The sequence below is a fragment of the Hemitrygon akajei genome, chromosome 11 (genome assembly GCF_048418815.1).
Source record: "Hemitrygon akajei chromosome 11, sHemAka1.3, whole genome shotgun sequence".
Taxonomy (NCBI): Eukaryota; Metazoa; Chordata; class Chondrichthyes; order Myliobatiformes; family Dasyatidae; genus Hemitrygon; species Hemitrygon akajei.
In genome coordinates this window covers 105,717,651-105,740,470 of record NC_133134.1, presented here as the reverse complement: position 1 = coordinate 105,740,470, position 22,820 = coordinate 105,717,651, and the positions used below count along the sequence as shown (strand labels likewise).

At 39.9% G+C, this 22,820-nt stretch overlaps 1 protein-coding gene across 1 annotated transcript in view; it reads right to left on the bottom strand.

The window, feature by feature from the left end:
- The window catches only part of LOC140735884 (cadherin-22-like), a 1,045,938-nt gene that overhangs the window by 358,440 nt on the left and 664,678 nt on the right, over positions 1-22,820 (bottom strand). The window contains exon 7 of the mRNA XM_073061457.1: positions 618-871. Within this exon, the coding sequence (XP_072917558.1) occupies positions 618-871 (254 nt within the window). The remainder of the gene's footprint in view (positions 1-617; positions 872-22,820) is intronic.

Here is a 22,820-nt window from a genome sequence, read left to right as displayed (position 1 = left end):
CTCTGATTGCCTATCTCTTGGTGTGGGGTGGAGGAGAGATTGATGTTCATTGAGTTTATGTCAAACTAAGGCTGAGTTTGAAGATTGCAGGTTTAAATTCTTCTATTCTTGATTCTTGCCTATGAAATTCTAGCATGAAAGTACAGCAAAGTGCTAAGGGGTTGCAGCACAGCTCAAGATATTGTCTTTTAGATGAGATATTAAATTAAATTAAATCATTTGCTCTAGCATCTAATCGATCTGATGACCACACTTTGGGGCAAAGCTGGGGTATTATATCTGGTGGCTTGGCCTAAGGTCACAGCTCAATCAGCATCTCATAAGCAGACGACCTGGTCATTATCACAATCTTGTTTGTGGGACCTTGTTGTGCATATAATGTAATGTTTTTACTGTGACACAAGAGACAATGTGGTGTCCCCAGTGTTATAATATACTACCAATTAAAAGTAATTCACCAGCTCAGATGTGTTTTTCACCCTAAGAACCTGAAAGCCATGAAAGTCCTTTCACTATGGCAATTACTGAGTATTTACACAGGTACACATGACCCTAGATTGTATAATAGTAATTAGGCCCTTTTTCAGGTGCAGCTGCCAGAAATTAAAGGCTATTACCTGATGGGGCTGTTGGTTAAGTCAGGATCACGTGCAGTGATGGAGCCAATGACACTTCCAACCGGGGTATCTTCTCGAACATCTATCACGTTTGTTTGCGAGGTGAATACAGGTGGCTCATCAATGTCTTTAACCGTCACCCTGACACTAGTCCAGTCCTTGAAGGATCTGAGGTTCTCAAACTGGGGGTCAATGTATTTATTCACTGCTTCCAGCAGCAGACTATGTGTTCTCTGGGTTTCAAAGTCCAATGGCTGAAATAAGTAAAGAAAGTGATTTAGTTTTTTGAACAAATGCACCTTTTCATACCCTTTTATCATTTCACTTCCCTTCGCTTATCTTACTGGAGATTAATTACATTTAAGTAATAAATGTTTTGGATCTTGCATTTCATAACCAACCATTGAGTCTTATTGTGACGGCTAGTGGTTCCAGGAAATGGCCTGTGAGTCAATGTAAAACATTGGACCAAGTTTTACTGGCCTGTTCTACCTGCCTGTCCTCCTGTTGCAATCTAGTCTTCATGTGAAGGGTGAGTCTCCCTGACCATCCACATCCTTTGCCTGAAAAGGGTAACAGGATGTCCAGCAGTGGGGACCTCTTTAATGTCACTGGCACCTCCTAGGGCTGGGTCAGGGATTGATGGGCTTAAACACTTCAAAATGACTTTCAACATATATAAAACATCTTTGATAATCCAGGATAGTTAAAAGTCATTTAATTTGAAGATAATTAAAGAAAATATTTAAAGTATTTAAATGTATAAAGAGAATTTAATTTTACTAAAATGACAAAAACAAGAATAATTGTAAATTAAAAAATGTTAATCTGAAATAAAAACAATTAAACAAGCCTCTCTCCCCATTTGTCCCCTAATCCTTTACCCTACCAGAAAGTCTAGCAGGGGTATTTCAACCAAACTGGGCACCAAAGGAGTTCAGCAGCAGCAAAGTGAATGGACAGATTTGGCTTTCTAAATAAGTGTGGCAGCTAAATTCCCTTCATTACAAAATAGCCAACAAGATTTGGTCCATTCTGTGAGATAACCTGATGATGTAATGATCACCTTCTCTGCCATAACTGATCTATGATCCATCTGTAAATCAACTTCCTTGATAGATTTGGCTCAGAATTACTGATCTCATTATGTAAGCAGGTTGATCCCAATTATCTAGATAATAAACCTGAGAACAAGTACTGCAGATGCCTGAAATCTGAAATCAAAACAGAAAATGCTGCAAGCTCATCAAGTCAGCTGGCATCTGTATGGAGAGTAACAAAGTTAATCTTTCAGTCTGATAAATCTTCATCAAAACTGGGGCAATGCATCTTCCTTGTTAAGCATCCACCAAACATAACGGTACTATTTCAAATTACTGCTGATTCAAGAGTAGATTCTGAGGAGATCATGACCAAGGAATCAAACAACACCAACATTAACAGCATCATTAACTAGCGTTGTGAAATCCAGAATTAGTACTTGGTATATGTGTAATGTTCATTCTGTCCAGAAATCAATGCTCCAAGACTAACAGCCTGTTCCATGGCTGTCCTTGTACAAGATCCAATCTCAATTCTCTGTAGCAAAGTGTCCTTTGGACAAGATCTGCTTCTTTAACTTGGGTAATAAATTTAATTAATAGCTTCCTGTCAATGATGCACTATTAACTCCCAGCTGGTCTATTATAATTTTATAATCGTCCTAAATCTTGTGTGGGCTTTCAGCTCCAATGAAAATAGCCCAAACATATTGAGCACTTCCTCATAGCTATGACTTTCCTTCTGAGGCATCCACTAATGAATCTACTCTGTCTGCCGCCGACAGTTATCACTTCCTTTGAATGGAGGTTTCTGAACAGCACTGAAAAATCTGATAGAACTCCAAGTAGTTCTATTCAAACTGATCATTACTAACTTGAATTTGCTCGGTGAAGTGGGGGGGGAGGGGGGGAAGAGTAATCTTTGTATTTGTATTCCTTCATTGCTAGGATCAGTCTGATGATGAAATTACCTATGGAATCATCAAAATCTCAAACTCTCCTGTCAGTTCCGATTCATCCCGTAGGTGCAGAGCATCAAAGTATTTCTCCCTAAGTTCTCCCAAGTGCATGCAAACTAGCATAAGTTTTGTTGCTTCTGATCTTGCTCTCCCCCATGCAAATTACCTCATCCCTATGACCACCCTCACATGTTCTTCCAAGCTAAATACTGCACCCGACTACTGATCCACTTCCTTCACTAAATTACTGATGTCTGAGTGCACTAAGCAGCATCCAAGTGAGGAAAGGAATTGTTGAATCCTTCCTCACCAACCCCTTCTCACTGTCGGGACTGACAGTGGAAATGCAAGATAGCATGTATAAAAAGGTGTGTCGTGAGGAAGAGGTCAAAGGTGATTGGTGGACTGAGATGGAGCCCCTGACATAATTTGGTTGTAAAATTGGCAGGTATGACGTTTTGGCCATCACTGAATCATGCCTGTCAATAGATCATAGTTGGAGCTTAACTTTCAAAGATGCACATTGTAGTGAAAGGACAGGTAGATAAGCAGAGAGGGTGGGATGGCTCTGTTGGTAAGAAATTAAATCAAATCCTTTGAAAGATGTCACATAGGATTGGAAGATGTACAAACCTTGTGTACAATGAGAGATAGAAATGGCAATGTTACAATTGTCACGGAAAATTTGAATGGTAGAGTGGAAAGATCAGGTTGATGCTGGATCCCAAGAGAATTAATTTGATGAACTTGTATGAGTTGTCATTTTAGAGCAGGTTGTGGTTGAGCCCACAAGGGAAAAGGAAATTCTGGATATGGTGATGTGTAATGAAACTGATTTGATTGGAGAGCTTAATGTAAAGGACTCCTTCGGAGGCAGTGATTATGATATGATAGAATTCACTCTGCAGTTTGAGAGGAAGAAGATAAGATCAGATGTATTGATATTACAGTGGAGTAAAGGGAACTACAGAGGCATGAGAAAGGAGCTAGTAAACGTTGATTGGAAGGGGACACTAATTGGGATACAGCAGATCACCAATGGCTGGAGTTTCTGACAACAGTTTGGAAGGTGCTGAATTGATACATCCCAAGGAAGAAGCATTCTAAAAGGAGGATGAGGCACCCGAGGCTGGCAAGGGAAATAACTCGCTTTACATGCCATTGGGAAGCAAGGGTTGGAAAGCTTTCATAAACCAACTGAAGGCAACTAAAAAAGCAATAAAGAAAAATAGAGAAAAGATGACTTATGAGGGTAAGGTAGCCAATAATATAAAAGTGAATAATGTGTTTTCAGATATGTAAAGAATAAATTAAAGGTGAGAATGAATATTATACCACTGGAATATGGCACTGGAGAAGTAGTAACGGGGAAGGAAGAAAGAAATGGCAGACAAACTCTGAACTATTTTCTGTTGGTTTTCAACTGTGGAGGGCACTAGTGATGTGCTAGAAATTTGATGTGCTTGGGAAGATGAGATGTCTGAAGGTAGATAAGGGTGACAAGAGGCTGGAATTTGCTAACAGGGAGGGGGAGAGGGGGAGGGGCAGTATGGAGATTAGAGACAACTACTGAGGGGAGGAATATGAAGGGCTGCAAGTGTTGGGATTCTGATAAATGAAGGAGCTGGGAATGGGAACCATTAGGGGAGAGGAATATGGCAGTTGTAAATGGTGCATATAGGGGAGCAGGTGAAGTGTGAGTGTAAAGTGTTTGCGCAGAAGGTGGGGGAATGAAGATGATTAAAAGGAGTTTGGGGTGGAGGGGTTGTGAGAAAGGGGACTTATTGGGAGGACATGAAACAGAAGCAGGGAGCAGTAAGGTCCCCACTACAGGGGTAAGTTACCTAACTTTGGAAAACTCACTATCCTTGCCATTGTTGCAGTCTATCCAGGCAGAATGAGGTTTTCATTGAGATTCATCTTCGTGATGTCCAACACACAGTGGTTATCGAACATGGATATGGCCGAGCCACCTTCTAAGCTGCCTTCAGTGTGGCCCCTTAGCACCAGGCATCACATCTCTCAGACGGAGGTGAAAAACTCGGCTTTTGAGACCAAAGGTGAATGGTTCCATTTTTTAAGAGAAAATCTGCAGATGCTGGAAATCTAAGCAACACACACAAAATGCTACAGGAACTCAGCAGGCCAGGCAGATAGCCTGACCTGTAGGGTTCTTCGAGCATTTTATCGTGATGGCTTCACTTTTACTGACATTGAAATTGATTATCCACATTCTGACCATTTACTTAATAATATCTGTCTGCCCAATGCTGTCCATCTCTGTGCCATTGACAACCCTGTAAACTAGACTTCAAACCCCATCATCTTGCCATTTATAAATATGCTGAATTTTGTTGCTCCAGCGCTTATCAACAATCCACTACAATAACATTAAAAGATACTTGGAAAGGTGTATTAACAGCAAAGATTTAGAAAGATTTGAGTCAAATGCAGGCAAATAGAATTAGCTTAGACCATAAAACCATAAGATATAGGAGCAGAAGTAGGCCATTCAGCCCATAGTCTGCTCCCCCATTCAATCATGGGCCTCTCTAAATCTTCTAGTCATCCCCACTCCCCTGCCTTCTCCCCATACCCTTTGATGCTCTGACAAATCAAGAACCTATCTATCTCTGCCTTAGATGCACCCAATGACTTGGCCTCCACAGCCACTCATGGCAACAAATTCCAGAGAATTACCATCCTCTGACTAAAGTAATTTCTCTGCCTCTCTGTTCTAAATGGACACCTTTCAATCCTGAAGTTGTGCCTTCTTGTCCTAGACTCTCCTACCATGGGAAGTAACTTTGCCATATCTAATCTGTTCAAGCCTTTTAACATTCAGAATGTTTCTGAGATCCCCCCCCCCCCCACTCATTCTCCTGAACTCCGACAGACAGACATACTTTATTGGTCCCGAGGGAAATTGGGTTTTGTTACAGTCTCACCAACCAAGAATAGTGTAGAAATATAGCAATATAAAACCATAAATAATTAAATAATAGGTAAATTATGCCAAGTGGAAATAAGTCCAAGACCAGCCTATTGGCTCAGCGTGTCTGACACTCCGAGGGAGGAGTTGTGAAGTTCAGGGAATACAGCCCAAGACTTTCCTCATACAGTAACCCTTTCATTCCTGGAATCATTCTTGTGAATCTTCTCTGAACCCTCTCCAATGTCAGTATATCCTTTCCAAAATAAGGAGCGTAAACCTGCACACAATACTCCAAGTGTGGTCTCACGAGTGCCTTATAGAGCCTCAACATCACATCCCTGCTCTTATGCTCTATACCTGTAGAAACGAATGCCAACATTGCATTTGCATTCTTCACCACCGACTCGAACTGGAGGTTATCCTTTAGGGTATCTTGCACAAGGCCTCCCAAGTCCCTTTGCATCTCTGCATTTTCCTCCCCATCTAAATAACAGTCTGCCCATTTATTTCTTCCAACAAAGTGCATGACCATACAATTTCCAACATTTTATTTCAATGTTTAGATGAGCAGTTTGGTCTGAATTGGGCTGACTGCCCTGTTGGGCTGTATGAACTTTCGATTCTATCAACTTTCTATATAATCTCCTCCAAGATGAAAACTCAAGTACTTCCCAACATACTTTTCAGGCCTTAATTAGTGATACAAATCATAGCTGACAAACCCGTGGCTTTGAACAAAACAAGGGAAAGTAACACTTTTAATAAAGTGTAATTTGCACATTGAAAATGTGTTACCACACAAAAGGTGCATTGATCCCTGGGTAAATGTTTGCAACGGCAGCAAGTAAGCAGATACAGTACTTCTGCCTGTGTTACCGAACACCTAGGGACAGCAGAGATGACAGTCAATGTTTCTTTTCAGTTTCTCAGAGTTAATTGGAATTATCTGTGCTTATTGACAAAAAGCAATGTAAATTCATTTTTAAAGAAGGAAATTACTTCTCTGCTTGAGTTTATACATTTCAGACTAGAAGTGGATGTCATACAATATTTGTTTTGTTAACCGTGTTCAGATTTTCACAGTGATGTGAATCAGTAGGTAATATTTCTCTTTTAAAATGCCTTCTGATCTTATAGATCTTGTCTATAGCCATTGATATGACTGGCACAATCTGAGTAATAATCTTTCTGTATATCTGTGGTAGTGTAACATAGAATCAGATAAAACTCATGTTGGATTACATGGATTAGTTAAGATTTATCAGCTGGAACTGGTGATGAAAACATCAGGACATCTAGTCAAATCAGAAAATAGAAATGTGGACTTTTTTTTAACGGTTAGAGTTTGAAAACTGTTGCATTTAGAGGGGCTTTGGTATCTGTGAATACAAATCAGGCTAATATTTAGTTTTAGCAAGCACTGAGAAAAGCAAATGGTATAGATAGATAGATACTGTATTGATCCCAAAGTAAGTTGCAATGTCGTGATAGCATTACAAGTACACAGACATAAATATTAGAAGAGAGTAGAAAGAATAAAAAAACAAGTTACCACAGACAGTCTAACAGGAGGGGTCATCACTTCCCTAGCTATAGATTGACTCGTTACAGCCTAGTGGCCAAGGGTAAGAATGGGCTCATATTGCGCTCTTTGCAATAGTTCTATTAGTTCTATTTCTAAAAGTGGTCCTCTGGTCAGCCAAGGTGGCATGGAGAGGGTGAGAAACATTGTCCAGAATTGGCAGGATTTTACATAGGGTCCTTTGTTTTAGCACAGAATCCAGAGAGTCCAGTTTGACTCCTATAGCAGAGCGAGCCTGTCTAATTAGTTTATTGAGCCTGTTGGCATCACCCTTGTTGATACCATTGCCCCCGAACATCACCATGCAGAAGGTTGTACTGGCAGCAACAGGCTGGCAGAACATGTGAAGGAGAGGCCTGCATACTCCAAAGAACCTCAGTCTCCTCAGGAAGTAGAGGTGACTCTGGCCCTTGTACACAGCCTCTGTGTTGGTGCTCCACTCAAGTCTGTCATCCAGGTGCACCCCTAGGTACTTGTAGGTCCTCACCACATCCACATCCTCACCATTAATAGCAACAGGGAGCAATGCAAGCTTAGTCTTAAAGTCCATCACCATCTCCTTTGTCTTACTGATGTTGATCTGCAGATGATTCAGCTTGCACCATCTGACAAAGTCCTCCACCAGGGCCCTGTGTTCACCCTCCCTTTGTACACCCAACTATTGCTGAATCATCAGAGAATTTTGGCAGATGACATGACTGAGCGTTGCATTTAAAATCCGAGGTATACAGGCTAAACAGGATTCGGGCCAATACAGTTCCCTGTGGGGCCCCAGTACTGCTTATAGCCTGTTTTGACTCACAGCTCTGAAGTAGCACAAACTGTGGTTTGCCAGTCAGGTTGTCCACATGTTAGCCTTGATTGCAAAATAATCTGAGAGCAAGAGTGAAAATATTTTGTTGCAGTTATATAAGAACCTACTGAAATCCAATTGGGTCACTAAACCCTACTAAAGGAGGGGCATACATGATAAATGCAGTGCATTAATGGTTCACCAAACTGACCCTTGGGATGGCAGCTTTATACACGAGGAAAGATTAAGTAGATTAGGCTTGTACAGTTTGACAAGGCAAATGTTACCCTGGCTGAGATGTGTGGAAGCAGGGCTCAGAGTCTCAATGGGTGAATTAAATCATTTCAATAATCTACAGCCATGAAAAATTGGAATTCTTACCATTATGGAGGTGCAATCACTAAGGATGTTAAAGAAAGAAATTAATACAAATTTTATGCATGAAGGAAATCAAGGGATATGAAGTTAATGCAGGAAAATAGTGCCAAGGTAAAAGATTAGTTATGATCGTATTGAATGATATAATCAAGTGGGTATCTCTGGGGGAATTTACACCTGCTCCCATTTCTTATGTTTTCATTATCATAGAAACATGAAGTTACACACAGCTTGGAAATGGTCCCTTGTCAACCATCAAAGACCCATTTATGCTAATCCTCCACTAATCACATTTGATTCTGTTCGTACTCTCATCACTTCACTCCCCACCAAATTCTCTCACTCACCTGAATACTCAAAGTAACCTAAAGTGACCAAATAAACTGTCAACCTGCCCATCTGTGGAATGTGGGAGGAATCCAGAGCACGCAGAGGAAACGCCTCTAAGCTCACGCGGGCACAGGGAGAACATGCAAATGAGAAAGAGTGCGAAATGTTATGAATTCTAAAATCTGGACTCAACACTTTGGTCTATGTATCTAGTTTGATCAATGTTATTCTAATAGTGGGTTGATGATTTAACTATCCAAATGCTTCCTTTCATCCCTCTAAATAAATTCTCCTAATCTTCTCAACTCAGCAAGGAGAATACAATGTTCTCACAGATCTTATTCATTGTCTAGTTTTCCAGCTTCCTTTGCTCCTCTGTGTCAAATTAAATATCTCTCTTATCTCTTTCTGACAGATTGAAAAACATTTCAATGTAATGGATAAAAGATGGCATTTGATTAACTGGGTAAGCCAATAAGTTGTTTTTCTCCAGAGAATCAATTTTGGATTAGCATATCTTTCTCCAGCTGCTTTTAAAAATAAATATGAAAATATGCATTGTATTTTTCCAATCTTTTCATGTATTTTTTTCTCTAAATGCTTCCCCAAGAGAAATGGACAACACACACAACCAAAAGAATTTTAACATAGTGTACTCAAGAACTAACATCCACTCTATATTTACGTGTTATTCTCAGGACTTGGAATTCTCTTAAAGTCCCATGCCATCAGACATTGATTACTGACATCTTTACCCTCCCAACATCGAAGTCTGAAATCCTGTCAGAGGCCAGAGACTATCAAGGAAGATAATCCTTCCCTGTGAATCAATTATGCCAATTATGTTGCATGTATTCCATTAGCAATCAATCACCAGATTGGTTTGTCATTTTTCCACTAATATTTGTGACCAGATGGAAGTCATGAAACAGTGATGAAATTCAAATATTACATGCTAAAAATCTGTAGCCAGCACATTCTGTTTTCATCGTAACAGGAAGTTTTGTAACATGTTATTGTGTTTAACTCCTGATAAAGTAAACAATTTAAACACAAAAGCTTATTTACCTTGTTTGAACCATAGAAACCTGTGCAACGTTAATTGTTCTGGCCAAGTGCCAACAAAATCCTTTCAGATAGCATTGAATAATGACATGAGTATTAGATAGTCCCTTTATGTCTGGGTAACAGGATTGGGTCAAACCCAAGGTAGATCTGAACTGCAGCTTTTCTGTAGTTAAGAATTTTAACTGCCATTGCCCTCTTCAAATGTGTCATCTGAGAGCAATCCACTGCAGTGACAATTAGTTACATACGGTCCATCACAAAATCTCTGCATTCAATCGCTGTTCTGGATAGTGTAGATTAATGTCCTGAAGGAAGCCTCCAAAGATAATACATACTTTTAATATCAGATGACCCTCACTTTTGGCATGTCTTTTTTCTTACTCTACTCCATCTCCTCCACCCGATCCTCCTTTAGTCCTTCCACTTCTGCATCCTTTCTCATTCTGACCCCTCCAGCCGCTGGTCACCCCTTTACAACCCCACCCTCCATTTCCAACCACCTGACCTGCTACCTTTACATTTCACCCTCTGGGTCCCACCCCACCCACTTCTGTTCTCGGTTCTATTTGCCTTTCACGCTTCTCCAAATGGTTCTCATCAACACCTTCCTTACTTATTGGATGGCTGGCATGTAGCGTAGCAGTGAGCACCACACTTTACAGCACCAGTGATTGGGGTTTAATTCCTGCTGCTCTCTGTAAAGACTTTACACATTCTCCCCGTGACCACATGGGTTTCTTCAGATGGTCCTGTTTTCTCTCATATTCCAAAGATGCATGGTTAGGATTAATCGTTTTGGGCATGTTGTGTTGGCCATTGACGCCCAGCATATTCTCGGATTGTGTTGAACATTGGTACCAACAATAAATTTCACTGTATGTTTCGATGTTTTGATGTACATATGACAAACAAAGATTATCTTTAATCTTAGATTAGAACATTAATAGCTTTTTTGTTCCTGTTTTACTGCCTTTCTCTTTTTTTGTTTGCCTCCATCTATCACATTCCTGCTGCTTTCATCAATACAGGCAGTCCGCGGGTTACGAACGAGTTCTGTTCCTGAGTCCATCTTTAAGTTGGATTTGTACAAGTACATCCAGTATTATTTAGCGTCAGTTAGTCAAACGTTTGTCGTAGTATATAATACATATTTTACCTTTCTATGCATGTAAAACACTTAAGAAACGTATGTATTCCAATAATTAAACCATTGTGTTGCTTAGTAATAATTGTAGCTTTTATCGGGGCAGGGCCTTTCACATGCTCCATTATTCGCTCTTTATCCTTAATCCTTTAAAATTTTTCCCATCATTGAGCGACTGTAGCCTAACGCTTTTCCAATGACTGATGATGTTTCACCTCTTTCCAAACACTATTATTTCCACTTTATTTTGAATCATGATCATTTTCCGTCAATGGAACAGAAACACTGCGGGTAGAGGGTCCCGAGCTCCAACGGGTACTAAGGACCACACTGAATTCCCCAGGTCCTAAAGTCCACTGCACTGAGACAGGTTAAATGGAACAAGTGGTGGCTGTGCTGGGTTTGGGTATTTGATCCTCCACAATATTCTGCGTGGGAATTTAAACTGGAGGTGGCAGTGTTTTTTTTAACAAGGTCAAGTTGCGAGCTTGACACCAACCCGGCACGGATGGAGAGCACGCTTGGGAGTGGTCTGTCACTGGATCAAACTTGGGAACCTCCATTCTCGAGTCCAGCACTGATCTCACTGCGCCACCAGCCGACCAGAAAAAGGGGGAGGGGGTCAGGGTGAATCTTGCTAAGAAAAATTTAAGCCAAGTACAAAGTTACACACTCAACACGGTGTTAACGGCAATGACAAAATGGCGGACGGCATCGCGATCTAACTTAAAATGGCAGACAGCATTGCGATCCAACTTAAAATGGCAGGTGGCGTTCTTATTCCTCCGTCCGTAAGTACGAGTTGTTCGTAAGTCCAACGTTCCTAACTTGGGGACTACCTTTACTCTATATACATAAAATATTTAAGAAATATTTTCTATATTTTAGTCTGATTTGGAGAGAGATTTCTTTTGTTGGTTTTTCAAGACCAAAAACTTAATTTTCTTGCTGTATTTAATGCAGCCTTAACTGTTACTAATTTTAAAAAAAAATTCTCTTTCCATTCATTTCTGCTATGTTGGAAAATTTCACCTTCTTCCAAACCATGTCGTACCTGTTATGTCCTCACTCATTTATTGAACCTGTCTCCCAATCCTCTTTGCACCCTCCTCACAGCTATGTATCATCAGCAAACTTAATCCCCTCATCTAAAAAGCCAATGCCCTCGTACTGATCCCTGCAGCATCCCACTGGTCTCAGGCTTCCAACCTGAAAATAGCGTAATCCATTTATCCCTTTTCTCTCTTTCCCATCAATTAACTTATCTTCAACACATTACCCTCAATTCTATATGCTCTAAGTTTTAATGACCTCCTTTATGGCATTTATCAGATCTTCCAAGACTGATAACACACAATGGTTTCCACCTTTTGCTAGTTACAGTTTTAGAAACTTCTAACAAATTGATCAAACATGATTTCCCTTCATTAATCCTACTTTGTTCTGCCCAGTCCCATTATTATTTACCAAATACTTTGTTACTACTTCTGATATAAAGGTTTGAGATCATGTACTCGGTGAATGCTGATCTTGAAGACTTGAGTCTTGAATTGGCTCAATTTAGTCACATTGGCTAAATAGAAAACTGGTAATCTTTCAATCCACCATGTCATTACCCTTGCACTTCAATTGTCTACTTGCACTGCACTCTCTCTGTCAATGCATTCTGCATTCTGTTTTCATTTGTACTACCTCAATATACTTATGTATTGAATTATCTGTCTGGCTGGAAGGCAAACAAAAGCTTTTCACTGTATCTCCGTACCTGTGATAATAGTAAACCAATACCGACAAAATCAATGTATCCAAGGTATTCCTCTAATAGTGATGTAATGTAGCTGGCTGTAGTTTTCTTTTTTCTCTCACTTACCTGTCTTAAGCTTGTTGCCTTCCAACACGTAGATCTATGGAATTTTGTAAGACAATAAGCATGCTCTGTCACATAGAAGCTAACAGGTCCTGGCGGTTTATTCATTTTCAATCCCATTAATCGATCTATTTTTTAAACCATTGCTGATTGCTTTCCACTTCTCATTTATTTTGCAATTGGACTCTGGAATTTCTGGGAGCTTTTCAGTGTTTACTTACAAGAAGGTGGACAAAATATCTGCTTGCTTTCTTTGCCATTTCCTCATTCCACGATCAGATTTCTCCTGTCTCAACATGAAAGGGATCAACACCAAATTTTCTCTATCATTCTCTTTTTCAGATTTATCCAGGTTTCTGCTTTTTAAAATATGTTTCTTGCTGGCATAATCTCACTTTTTTGATCTGTGTTTGCTTAATTATGAAATTGTCCCACCCTCTGGTTTTCTGTTGTGTTTGCCAACATTAGAAGCAACTTCATTTGATCTAATTATATCTGCAAATTAACTTGATGGGTAAAATTGGACCAGTTTTCCTGTTGGACTTTTGATGCCTTTCATCTTTTACTAAAATTTCCATTTATTGTTTTTATGTTATGTGCTGCTTGTTTACTGTTAAACTTTTTAAGACAGCTTCTGAATTTACCACCCCAGTTTATGCCTCATATCATCAAATTTTTCATTGTTTATATTTTGGAGCACTCAGTTGAATAAAAGCACAGTGAATTAAACTACTTTCAAGCTTCACATAATATTCTGCCATGTTATTAACACTTTTCCCTAAAAACTTCCCAAATTATTTCTCAATCCTTCTACGTTACACAGTACTAGACCTTCAATAACTAAAAAAGAATGGGTAAATGGAATAGTGTCTGATGCAATATTGAAATGACTTTTTGATATTTTTTAGAAATATCTTTGTAACACCAAATTCAACCGACTGCTATATTAAGTTATTTCCATGAGCCCTTAAGACAAAATTTGTCCTTTTGGCACATTGATTTTGCTCTGCCATTTGATTATTCTGGTTTATTTCTCCCCTCAACTTAATTCTCCTGCCGCCTTTATGCAACATTTGATGCTCTTACTAAACAGGAGCCCATTTAAATAAACAAATGACATTACCTCTACAGCCATATGAGGCAATAAATTTGATAGATTCAGCAACCTCTGGCTAAAGAAATTGCTCCTCATCTCTCTTCTGAAGGGATGCTCTGTTCTGAAACTCTTCCCTCTGGTCCTTGCCTCCCTCACGGTAGGAAACATCCTCTCCATGACACTCTATCTAAGCCTTTCAATATTTGGTAGGCTTCAATGAGACATCATCTCATTCTTCTTAACTCTAGCATATACAGGCCCAGAACCATCAAACAGAGTATGTTAATCCTTTTACTCCCAAGATCATTCCTGGAAACCTCGTCTGGACGCTGTCCTATGCCAGCCCATCTCTTCTTAGATATGGGGCCCAAAATTGCTCAATATACTTCAAATATGGTCAAACAAATGCCTTATAAAGTCTCAGCATTACAACCCTTCATTTATATTCTAGTTCTCTCAAAAAGAATGCTCAAATTGCATTTGCTTTCCTTACTAATAACTCAATCTGCAAGTTAACCTTTACAGAATCTTGCACTAAGACTCCTAACTCACTTTACTCCTCCAGTTTCTGTATTTGCACCCCATTTAGAAAATAGTTTACACACTTATTCCTTCTACCAAAGTGCATGACCACACGCTTCCCTATACTGTATTTCATCTGTCAATTCTTTGTACATTCCCCTAAATTTTCCAAGTCCTTCTGCAGACTCCCTTCTTCCTTGATATGACTTGGCCGTCCACTCATATTTGAATCATTCTCAAACTTGGCCCAAGGCCATCAACTCTGTCTTCTGAATCACTGACATATAACGAGAAACATGGTGGACAAAATACCTAACCCTGTGGAGCACCACTAATCACCAGCAGCCATCCAGAGAAGGCACCCTTTGTTCTCCCTCTTTGCCTTCTGCCAAAGAACCAACCTTTTGCCTATACTAGTTTCTTACTTGGAATAACACTGGCTCTGATCTTGTTTCACAGCCTTATGTGTGTCAGCTCATCAAATGCCTTCTGAAAATCCAAGTAAACATCCATCAACTCTCCTTTGTCTATCCTGTCTGTTACTTCCACAAAGAATTCCAGCAGACTTGTCAGGCAAGATTTCCCCTTAAGGAAACCAAGCCTACTTTCCCCCCATTTTGCCATGTGCATCCAAGTAACCTGAAAACTCATCTTTAATAATGGACTCCAGTGGTGAGTTTATGACAATCAGTTTTTTTTTAAATTTTTGTTGGCAATGCTATCCTGTAGCAGGTCTATAGAATATAGTGCAATGTGTTCCTTCCTAGAGCAGGAGTACATTTATAATGGTATGTACAAGGTATGCATCTTTCTCTTTCACAAGTATTTATAACTTGAGAAGTTAGTCCCTTGGATGTTGAAAAGCAACACATCACTCATTCTTCCAGTGCAACATTTTTAATCTCTCTTTTAACACAGAAAGGAGGTGGAAGAGCTCGAGGCCAAGTGTCAGGCTAATAATGTCAACAAGAGACAGGAGACTTCATGGGAACTCACACCGCTCACACCCACCCACCTTTTACACCAGCAGTGCAGTAGTACAAAAGGCAAGCAGTTTCAAACTCCTGGGAGTGTACATCACACACAATCACTCATGGTCCCAGAACACATCCTACACAGTGAAGAACACCTCTACTTTCTGATAAGGCTGAAGAGAGCTAGACTTCACACATCCACACTCACATCATTCTACAGATGCAGAGTAAAGAGCATCCTGGCAAATTGCATCATTGCTTGGTACCGGAACTGCACTGTTGCAGACAGAAAGGCTCTGCGGCAGGTAGTTAAAACTGCCCAACACATCATTAGCACCAGCCTACCGTCCATCAAGGACATGTATTCAGAAAATACCAGAAAAGAGCAAGTAACATCAAGAAGGATCCTACCTATCCTGCTCATGGATTGTTTGTCCCACTCACATCAGGGGGAAGGCTATGTAGCATTCACTAGGACCAGCAGACTCATAAACTGCTACTTTACCAAGTAGCAAGGCTGATCACCACCTCCACTGACACATTATTATTACTTCATTATTTCCTGCCTGTCACTTTATGGACATGCAGTTAATCTATGTTTATGAGCTATTATATGTATTTATATTAAGTTTTTTGTGCTGCATTGGATCCAGGGTAACAATTATTTCATTCTCCTTTACACTTGACAACACGGATGACAGTAAGTGGTGGTGGTGCTGATGCTTGCTTTTTTTTGCTGGTGGGGGGATGAGGGATTGTTGTTTGCTGCTGCTTGCTCGTGGGAGGGAGGGGGGGATTTGGGGTTCTTACGTTTATCTGTCATTCTTTCTTGGGGGAACCTCTGTTTTCATGGATGATCGCAAAGAAAGAGTATTACAGGATGTATATCGTATGCATTTCTCTGACATTAAATTGGGCCTTTGAACCATTAAAGAAATCTTGAAGCAATTCTTTTCATTAAGTCCATGATAAAGAACGTTTGAAATGTCTTGCAGCGTAACGTTACTGCTGTTCATTTCTACAGAGGGGATGGTCTAGATACCCATGGAAAGGTGAGTAGTCATAGCTGTGGACAACTGTAGCAGCCAAGGCTTTGTAGCAGTAGTCTTATCTCCAGTTTAGGAGATCGATTTCCCCCATACGGAACCCAAGCACATGATTTTGGTTGACCTTTTACTGTAAAGCTGAGAGGAAGTGCTGCACTGACAGAAATGAATGAGGACCTCAGTCAAGATATGTGGGTTGATGTAAAATATCCCATTCGAAATGCAGGAGTAAAGAGTTCTGCCCATGCACTGATTACTATTTATTCATATGCCATCACCGCAAAGAGGGACTAACCGGTTTTTCTGTGGGGCAATGGAGAGAGTTTCCACTTTGCTCCTGACTGCTTGTGACATTCTGATGAAAGAGGGTGATTTCTATCCCAAGACCGAAGATTGCAACAAAGGGAGCTAACATTTTGTGAAGTACTGTCTAAGACGCTCATTAAAAGAAAGGTAGAACATCATTGACTTTCGCCCTTAAATGTATGTATCTTTGAAAGTGAGTCCATTGGTTCTAGGAACATTTTAATGATGGGGCAAATGAAGTTGAGTAAAGTTATGCCCTTCATTCAAAAGCAGATGATTGAGGGGTAGTAACTGTTCCTAAACCTACTGGTGTGAGCCCCAAGGCTCATGTACCTTCGTCCTGATGGCAGCAGCAGAAAGTGAACATGTCCTGGGTGGTTGGAGTCCCTGATGATGGATGCTGTTTACCTGCCACAGCGTTTCATGTATATGTACTCAATGGTTGGGAAGACTTTACTGGTGACGCACTGGGCCACATCTTCTACTTTTTGTAGAATTTTCCATTCCAGGGCATCAGCGTTTCCAAACCAGACTGCAATGCCACTAGTCAATATACTCTCCACTACACATCGAAAAACGTTTGTTAAACTTTTTGATGTCATGCCGAATGTCCACAAACTCCCAAGGATGTAAAAGCGCTGTCTTGCTTTCTTTGTAATTGCATACATGTTTTGGGTCCAGGAGGGGTCTTCTGAAATAATAACACCTATGAATTTAAAGATGCTGACCCTCTTCACCTCTGCTCCTCCAATGAGTACTGGCTCATGGGCCTCTCTTCTCCTTCTCATGAAATCTATCTCCATTTCCTTGGTCTTGCTGACATTGAGTAAGAGGTTTTCATTATGACATCACTCAGCCAGATTTTCAATCTCCCTCCTATATGCTGATTCATCACCACTTTTGATTCAACCTACGACAGTGATGTCATCAGCAAACTTGAATGTGGCATTGGAGCTGTGCTTAGCCACACAGTCATAAGTGTAAAGGGACTAGAGCAGGGGCTAAGCACACAGCCTTGTGGTGCACTTGTGCTTGTAGAGATCGTGAAGATGTTAATGCTCATCCAAACTGACTAGGGTATACAAGTCAGGAACAGGAAACCAAGGTATTAGAGCTTATTGATTAGTTTTGAGGAGATAATAGTATTGAATTCTGAGCTGTAGTTGATAAAGGGCATGCATTTTTGCTCTCCAGATGTTCCAGGGTTGAGTGGAAAGCCAATGAGATGGCATCTGCTGTGGACCTGTTGCTCCAGCAGGCAAATTGGAGTGGATCTAAGTTGCTTTTCAGGCAGGAGTTGAAAGAGTACAACTCAGCCAGACTCAATCCACCATCTAGACTCGGTTCAATGTGACACCCCTGAGAAAGGAGAAGAAATGAGAGTGATGTGGAAAGACCTTTCACTTGAAGCTGCTTTTGAATTTGACCAGTCTTTATAAACTTATAGTCAATACATTTTTTATTTTAAAAAAAACAAACATTCCACAAAAGTGCTCCTTTGATAGTCTGAAATGGCCTCAGGAAAATGGAGATTCTGAGTCCAATCACTGAGTTGAAGTTAAGAACACACTATAAAGGTTGGGGAATGCAAGTCAACATAACTGAGCAGCAACAAAAGTTTATCATAAAACACATACCTTCTCCTTTGGCCTTACCCGAATCAGCAGTTTAGTCCATTCTGTAAATTGGGAAGAATTCAGGTTTGATCACTGTATCTGGTGTGCTCAGAGAAAGCCATGTTTCAATCAAGCATACAATGGAACAGGCCCTCAGTTCTCTCCGATACAGCAGTCTTGTTCTTCTGGTCCTCAGTTTTGTTCTCCAGTGACTGCCCATTTGTCAACAAGATGCTGGGTAGAGGAGGCCTCATCCCTCTACATTTCAGCCTGGCTGGGAGTCCCCTCTTTAGACATCGTTTTCAGCCATGGCGACAAACCTTCGACTTTTTAAAGGTGCCATGGCTGAGTGGGTCGCTGAGTCCTTCACTCAATCATGAGATCTGAAGATCATTCAGATGATTTAAAAGACCTTTGCTTAAAGAGAAGTCACATGCTGCTGATGGCAGTGAAAGTAATTCATAAGAGGTATATTTAAAAGAATATTTGGAACAATTCTCTGCAGCCCACAGAACGTTGTCAATGATCACCGGCACCATCTTGATTCTAATATCCATTCCAACATGGCTGCACTTCAATATCCGAGATGAGATTTTGCAGATGCTGGAAATCTAGAGCAACGTGCACAAACTGCAGGAGGAACACAGTAAGTCAGGCAGCATCTATGGAGGGAAATAAACAGTCAGTGCTTTGGGCCTGAAATACTGACAGTTTATTCCCCTCCATAGATGCTGCCTGAGTTCCTCCAGTATTCTGTGTGCGAGCTCCATTTCAATATCTATTTCTGCTGGGCCCAGAATTAATCCAATTTTCTCTTCTGGGCTGTTGGTGTTTGATCTTCACTGTATAATATTCCAGCATATAATTCCTATCAACTAATAGTTTGTTAAAGGCTCCCACTGTCCAGATTCTTGTTAACATGATCTATTTAGATATATAAACTCTCTATCAGTTTCTGACTATTTCTCTTTCCATAGGAGCTACTCATTGCTGGGCATAGCTAGGCCTTTACAGCATTTCAGATGGTTATTCTGTAAACAGCTCACAGCAAAACCTCACAGCAGATCACTATAGTTTAATCTTCAAGCTGGGAAAGCAAAAGCTTCCCAAATACCTGATGTATTTCTGAGTAGTTAATCCAATAACTCTGCAGGTAAATGCATTGTGTTCTGGGCACAATCCTGCACCATTACAGCTGGAGAGCTCCAAAGATCTAGCCCTGGGACATGAAATTTCTAACTTCTCTGAACCAATTTGCCAGGTTAAGATGGTGTTGACAGTGGGGAGATGACATGATCCACTCTCCACTTTCAAAAGTTGCCCTGAATGCCGAAGTGAAGGTCGTTTACAGATAAGAAGACAGTTCTGTTCCTAATATTACAGCTTCTTGCAGTTAAATGGTCAGCTAATATTGAACAAGTGCAATGACTCCAAGCAGTGTCTCAAAGAGCAGTTCACATCCCTGGATTGTTTTACAGTTACAGTTAGTGTTCTCAGCAAAAAAGCAGTGAGGGAATGAAACACAATGAAAGTAATTTCTCAACAGAAATGGCAGCAAGGCTCCCATAATGGCTGCTTTTTAATCCCACGCAATGAATGTTGCAGTGTATTGCTGTGAAAGACAAGGACAAATATTACAGAATATATCTAAAATATATAAGCTCTCTTTTCCTCTGAAGGAGACTTTGGTGATCTTTGTTCCAATTAACTTTAGGAATGTTAGATCTACTGAGCTTACCAGTGTACTACTGACACAGAAAGCCTTTTTGGCAAAACAACAACGAGTTCTGCCTTGGCTTTACATGTAACAATGTTTTTTCATATTTTTGGTGTGATCATCAAGCAGAGGACACTATTTCTCAGGGTATGAAGCGTGAGTAGGATAGAACTTGGAGGGAAATAAAAACATAGGAAGAGGGAAAGATTTGAGGAGGCTTTGAAAATAAGGGAGAAAGCAGGGAATAGATAATTTAAACAGCAAGGTTCCCAAGACCAGAAGGTGATGACAAATCCATTACATTCTACATTTCACAAACACGTTCAGTGATTACTTTGAATAAATCCAGTCCAACCCCATGGAAACTGCTGTATATTTATTTCGGACATGAACGTTTCAAACAACGGGCACGCACTAATCAAACAGAAACTTATTTGTCTCCCTCAGTTTCTCATCAGTTGAGTCATTGAACTATGAGGTAATAGTTCAGAAGTAGAGTTACAATGTTTACTCATATTAAATAAAATGGTTTTATATAAACACTAGAATATTGATTGTGTCACATCAAAAAATCCAATGATCCCCGTTATTGTTGAAACAGTACCAATGCCAAACTCACTCCACCACTGGAGGCTCGATTCAGTGTGACAGCCCTGAGAAAGGAGAAGAAATTAGAATGACGTGGGGAGGAAAGAATTTTCTCTTGAAGCTGCTTTTAGATTCGACCGGTCTTTATAAACTTATAGTCAGTCTCTATATAAACAGAAGTAATTACTACATCAATCTGTAGTAGAGTTTGCACACTGCTTTCTTCATTTCTTAACAATTCCTGGTTTGCGATAGAAAAGAAAGTTGGTATTTTAAAGATGTTTTATTCTTGTAATGGTGTGTTTGATACAATCAGATGATAATGTATAAAACATTCATTTTTTTTTAATAATGAATAAAACATTCCACAAAAGTACATCCCTAAGTCTGAAGTGGCCTCATAAAAACAGGAGATTCTGTGTCCCATCACAGAGGTGAAGTTAAGAAAACATTGCAAAGACAATTCAACATGCTTCAAAGGTTATGGTATAAGTGATCGATTACAAGATGCACAAATCAACTTCTGTTTGGTTGCCACCTTAGTAAAGGATCTTGATGTGTTTCATTAAGTAAATTACTTCCTGTGAGCGCAGGATTTTTTTTTACTCATTTATAGAGCAAGGGTACTGCTGGCAAGATCAGCATCTACAGCTATCCTTAACTGCCCGTGAGAAGGTGGAGGTGATATTTTTCCTGTGTTGTTATGTAAGGAGCTTCAGGATCTAATGCCAGCTGCAATGGATAGTGTTATTCAGTGCTGAGGAACAAGAAATTACTTGAAAATACTGATCTTTAGCTTTGAATTGCATGGTTATTTTACTCACCTTCAAAAACATCAGTTTTAATGTCAGCAGTGATGGTCATCTGATTGCATCAAACACACCATTGCAAGAGTAAAATATTTTTAAAATATCCATTTTCTTTTCTGTTGCAAACCAAGAATTGTTAAGAAATGAAGAAAGCAGTGCACAAACTCTACCACAGATTGATGTAGTAATTACTTCTGTTTATGTAGATACTTAGCAATCCACAGGAGTCAAATCCATTAATTATTTGGCATTTCATATTGACTGTAAATATGGTGTGTACTGAAAGCACAATCACTCTGTGCTGTGAGGTTGGTGCTGTGCCATGTCATGCAGAGCAGTTGTGGAACCATAAATTCATACAACATGAATACAGGCCATTCAGCCCATTTGGTCTGTGCAAACTACTGCATTTGCACTGATTATGCATTAATCAGATGCTTTAGTTTGATGAAGGAAGTTTGCTCAGTGTGGAAGCTACCTTGTCCTTCAATTGGTATACTGAAACAGAATTGAGCTCAATAACTTCACATCATACCCACAGTCACAAGTAGATAATAGCACAGCAGAGGGCCACTCAGCACTTTGAGTCTCTGCCAGAGTTGCAGATGCAGGTCATAACTTTCCTATTACCTCAACTCCTTACTTCATTTTCCCATTAGTGCTTTCTTTGGCCTGCATCATCACAACTCCTTTTGCCATTAATCACACTTCCCCTTCACTTTATTAGCATTCCCTCCCCCGGCTTCATCTTCTTCTCAGCTTCAACTTCTTTCCGTTTTGTTGGAGTATTACTGGACTGAACTACCTCTCTTTCACTGATTCTGCCTGATAAATGTTGCTAGGATTACAAATATTGACACTTGTTGAAATCTTGCATCACTGATCATGCTAGGGAAAGAGGACAAAGAAGATTGTGATATCAGCATTTGCAGTGTTACTATTGTTGGGATAGCAATGTTACAACTTAGTCAGCTCCTGCTAAGTAGTGTTGATCCAGAGTGCAGTAAATTTTGGGAGCTTGATACCATTACTTGTCTCAAATGCAAGTTATAAGGTCTTGAGTGTTTCTCAGCTTAATGTGCTGTATTAAGACAGGTCTTATATCATAGCCTCAAGTAATTTGTCTGCTGCATAGATTGATTCTTTGGTCCCATTAATGTGACAACATTGTCATTCTGTCTTTCTGGAGTGGACTGTGGTACTGGAATAAAATTGTATTTGAAAGACTTCTCCATGTAGATTTTGATAAAGCTGCACTTGAGAAATGTAATAAGCTTGTGAGCCGTTCACTCCAGTGTCTAATGATATAAAAAGTAAAAACTGCAGATGTTGAAATAAGATACAGAAAGCTACAATTTAGTCTCTCGTGTCTAGTCACCTTAATTCTCTGTTCCATTTGGCCCTCTATCTTTGGACTGAAATTGATAGAGTTT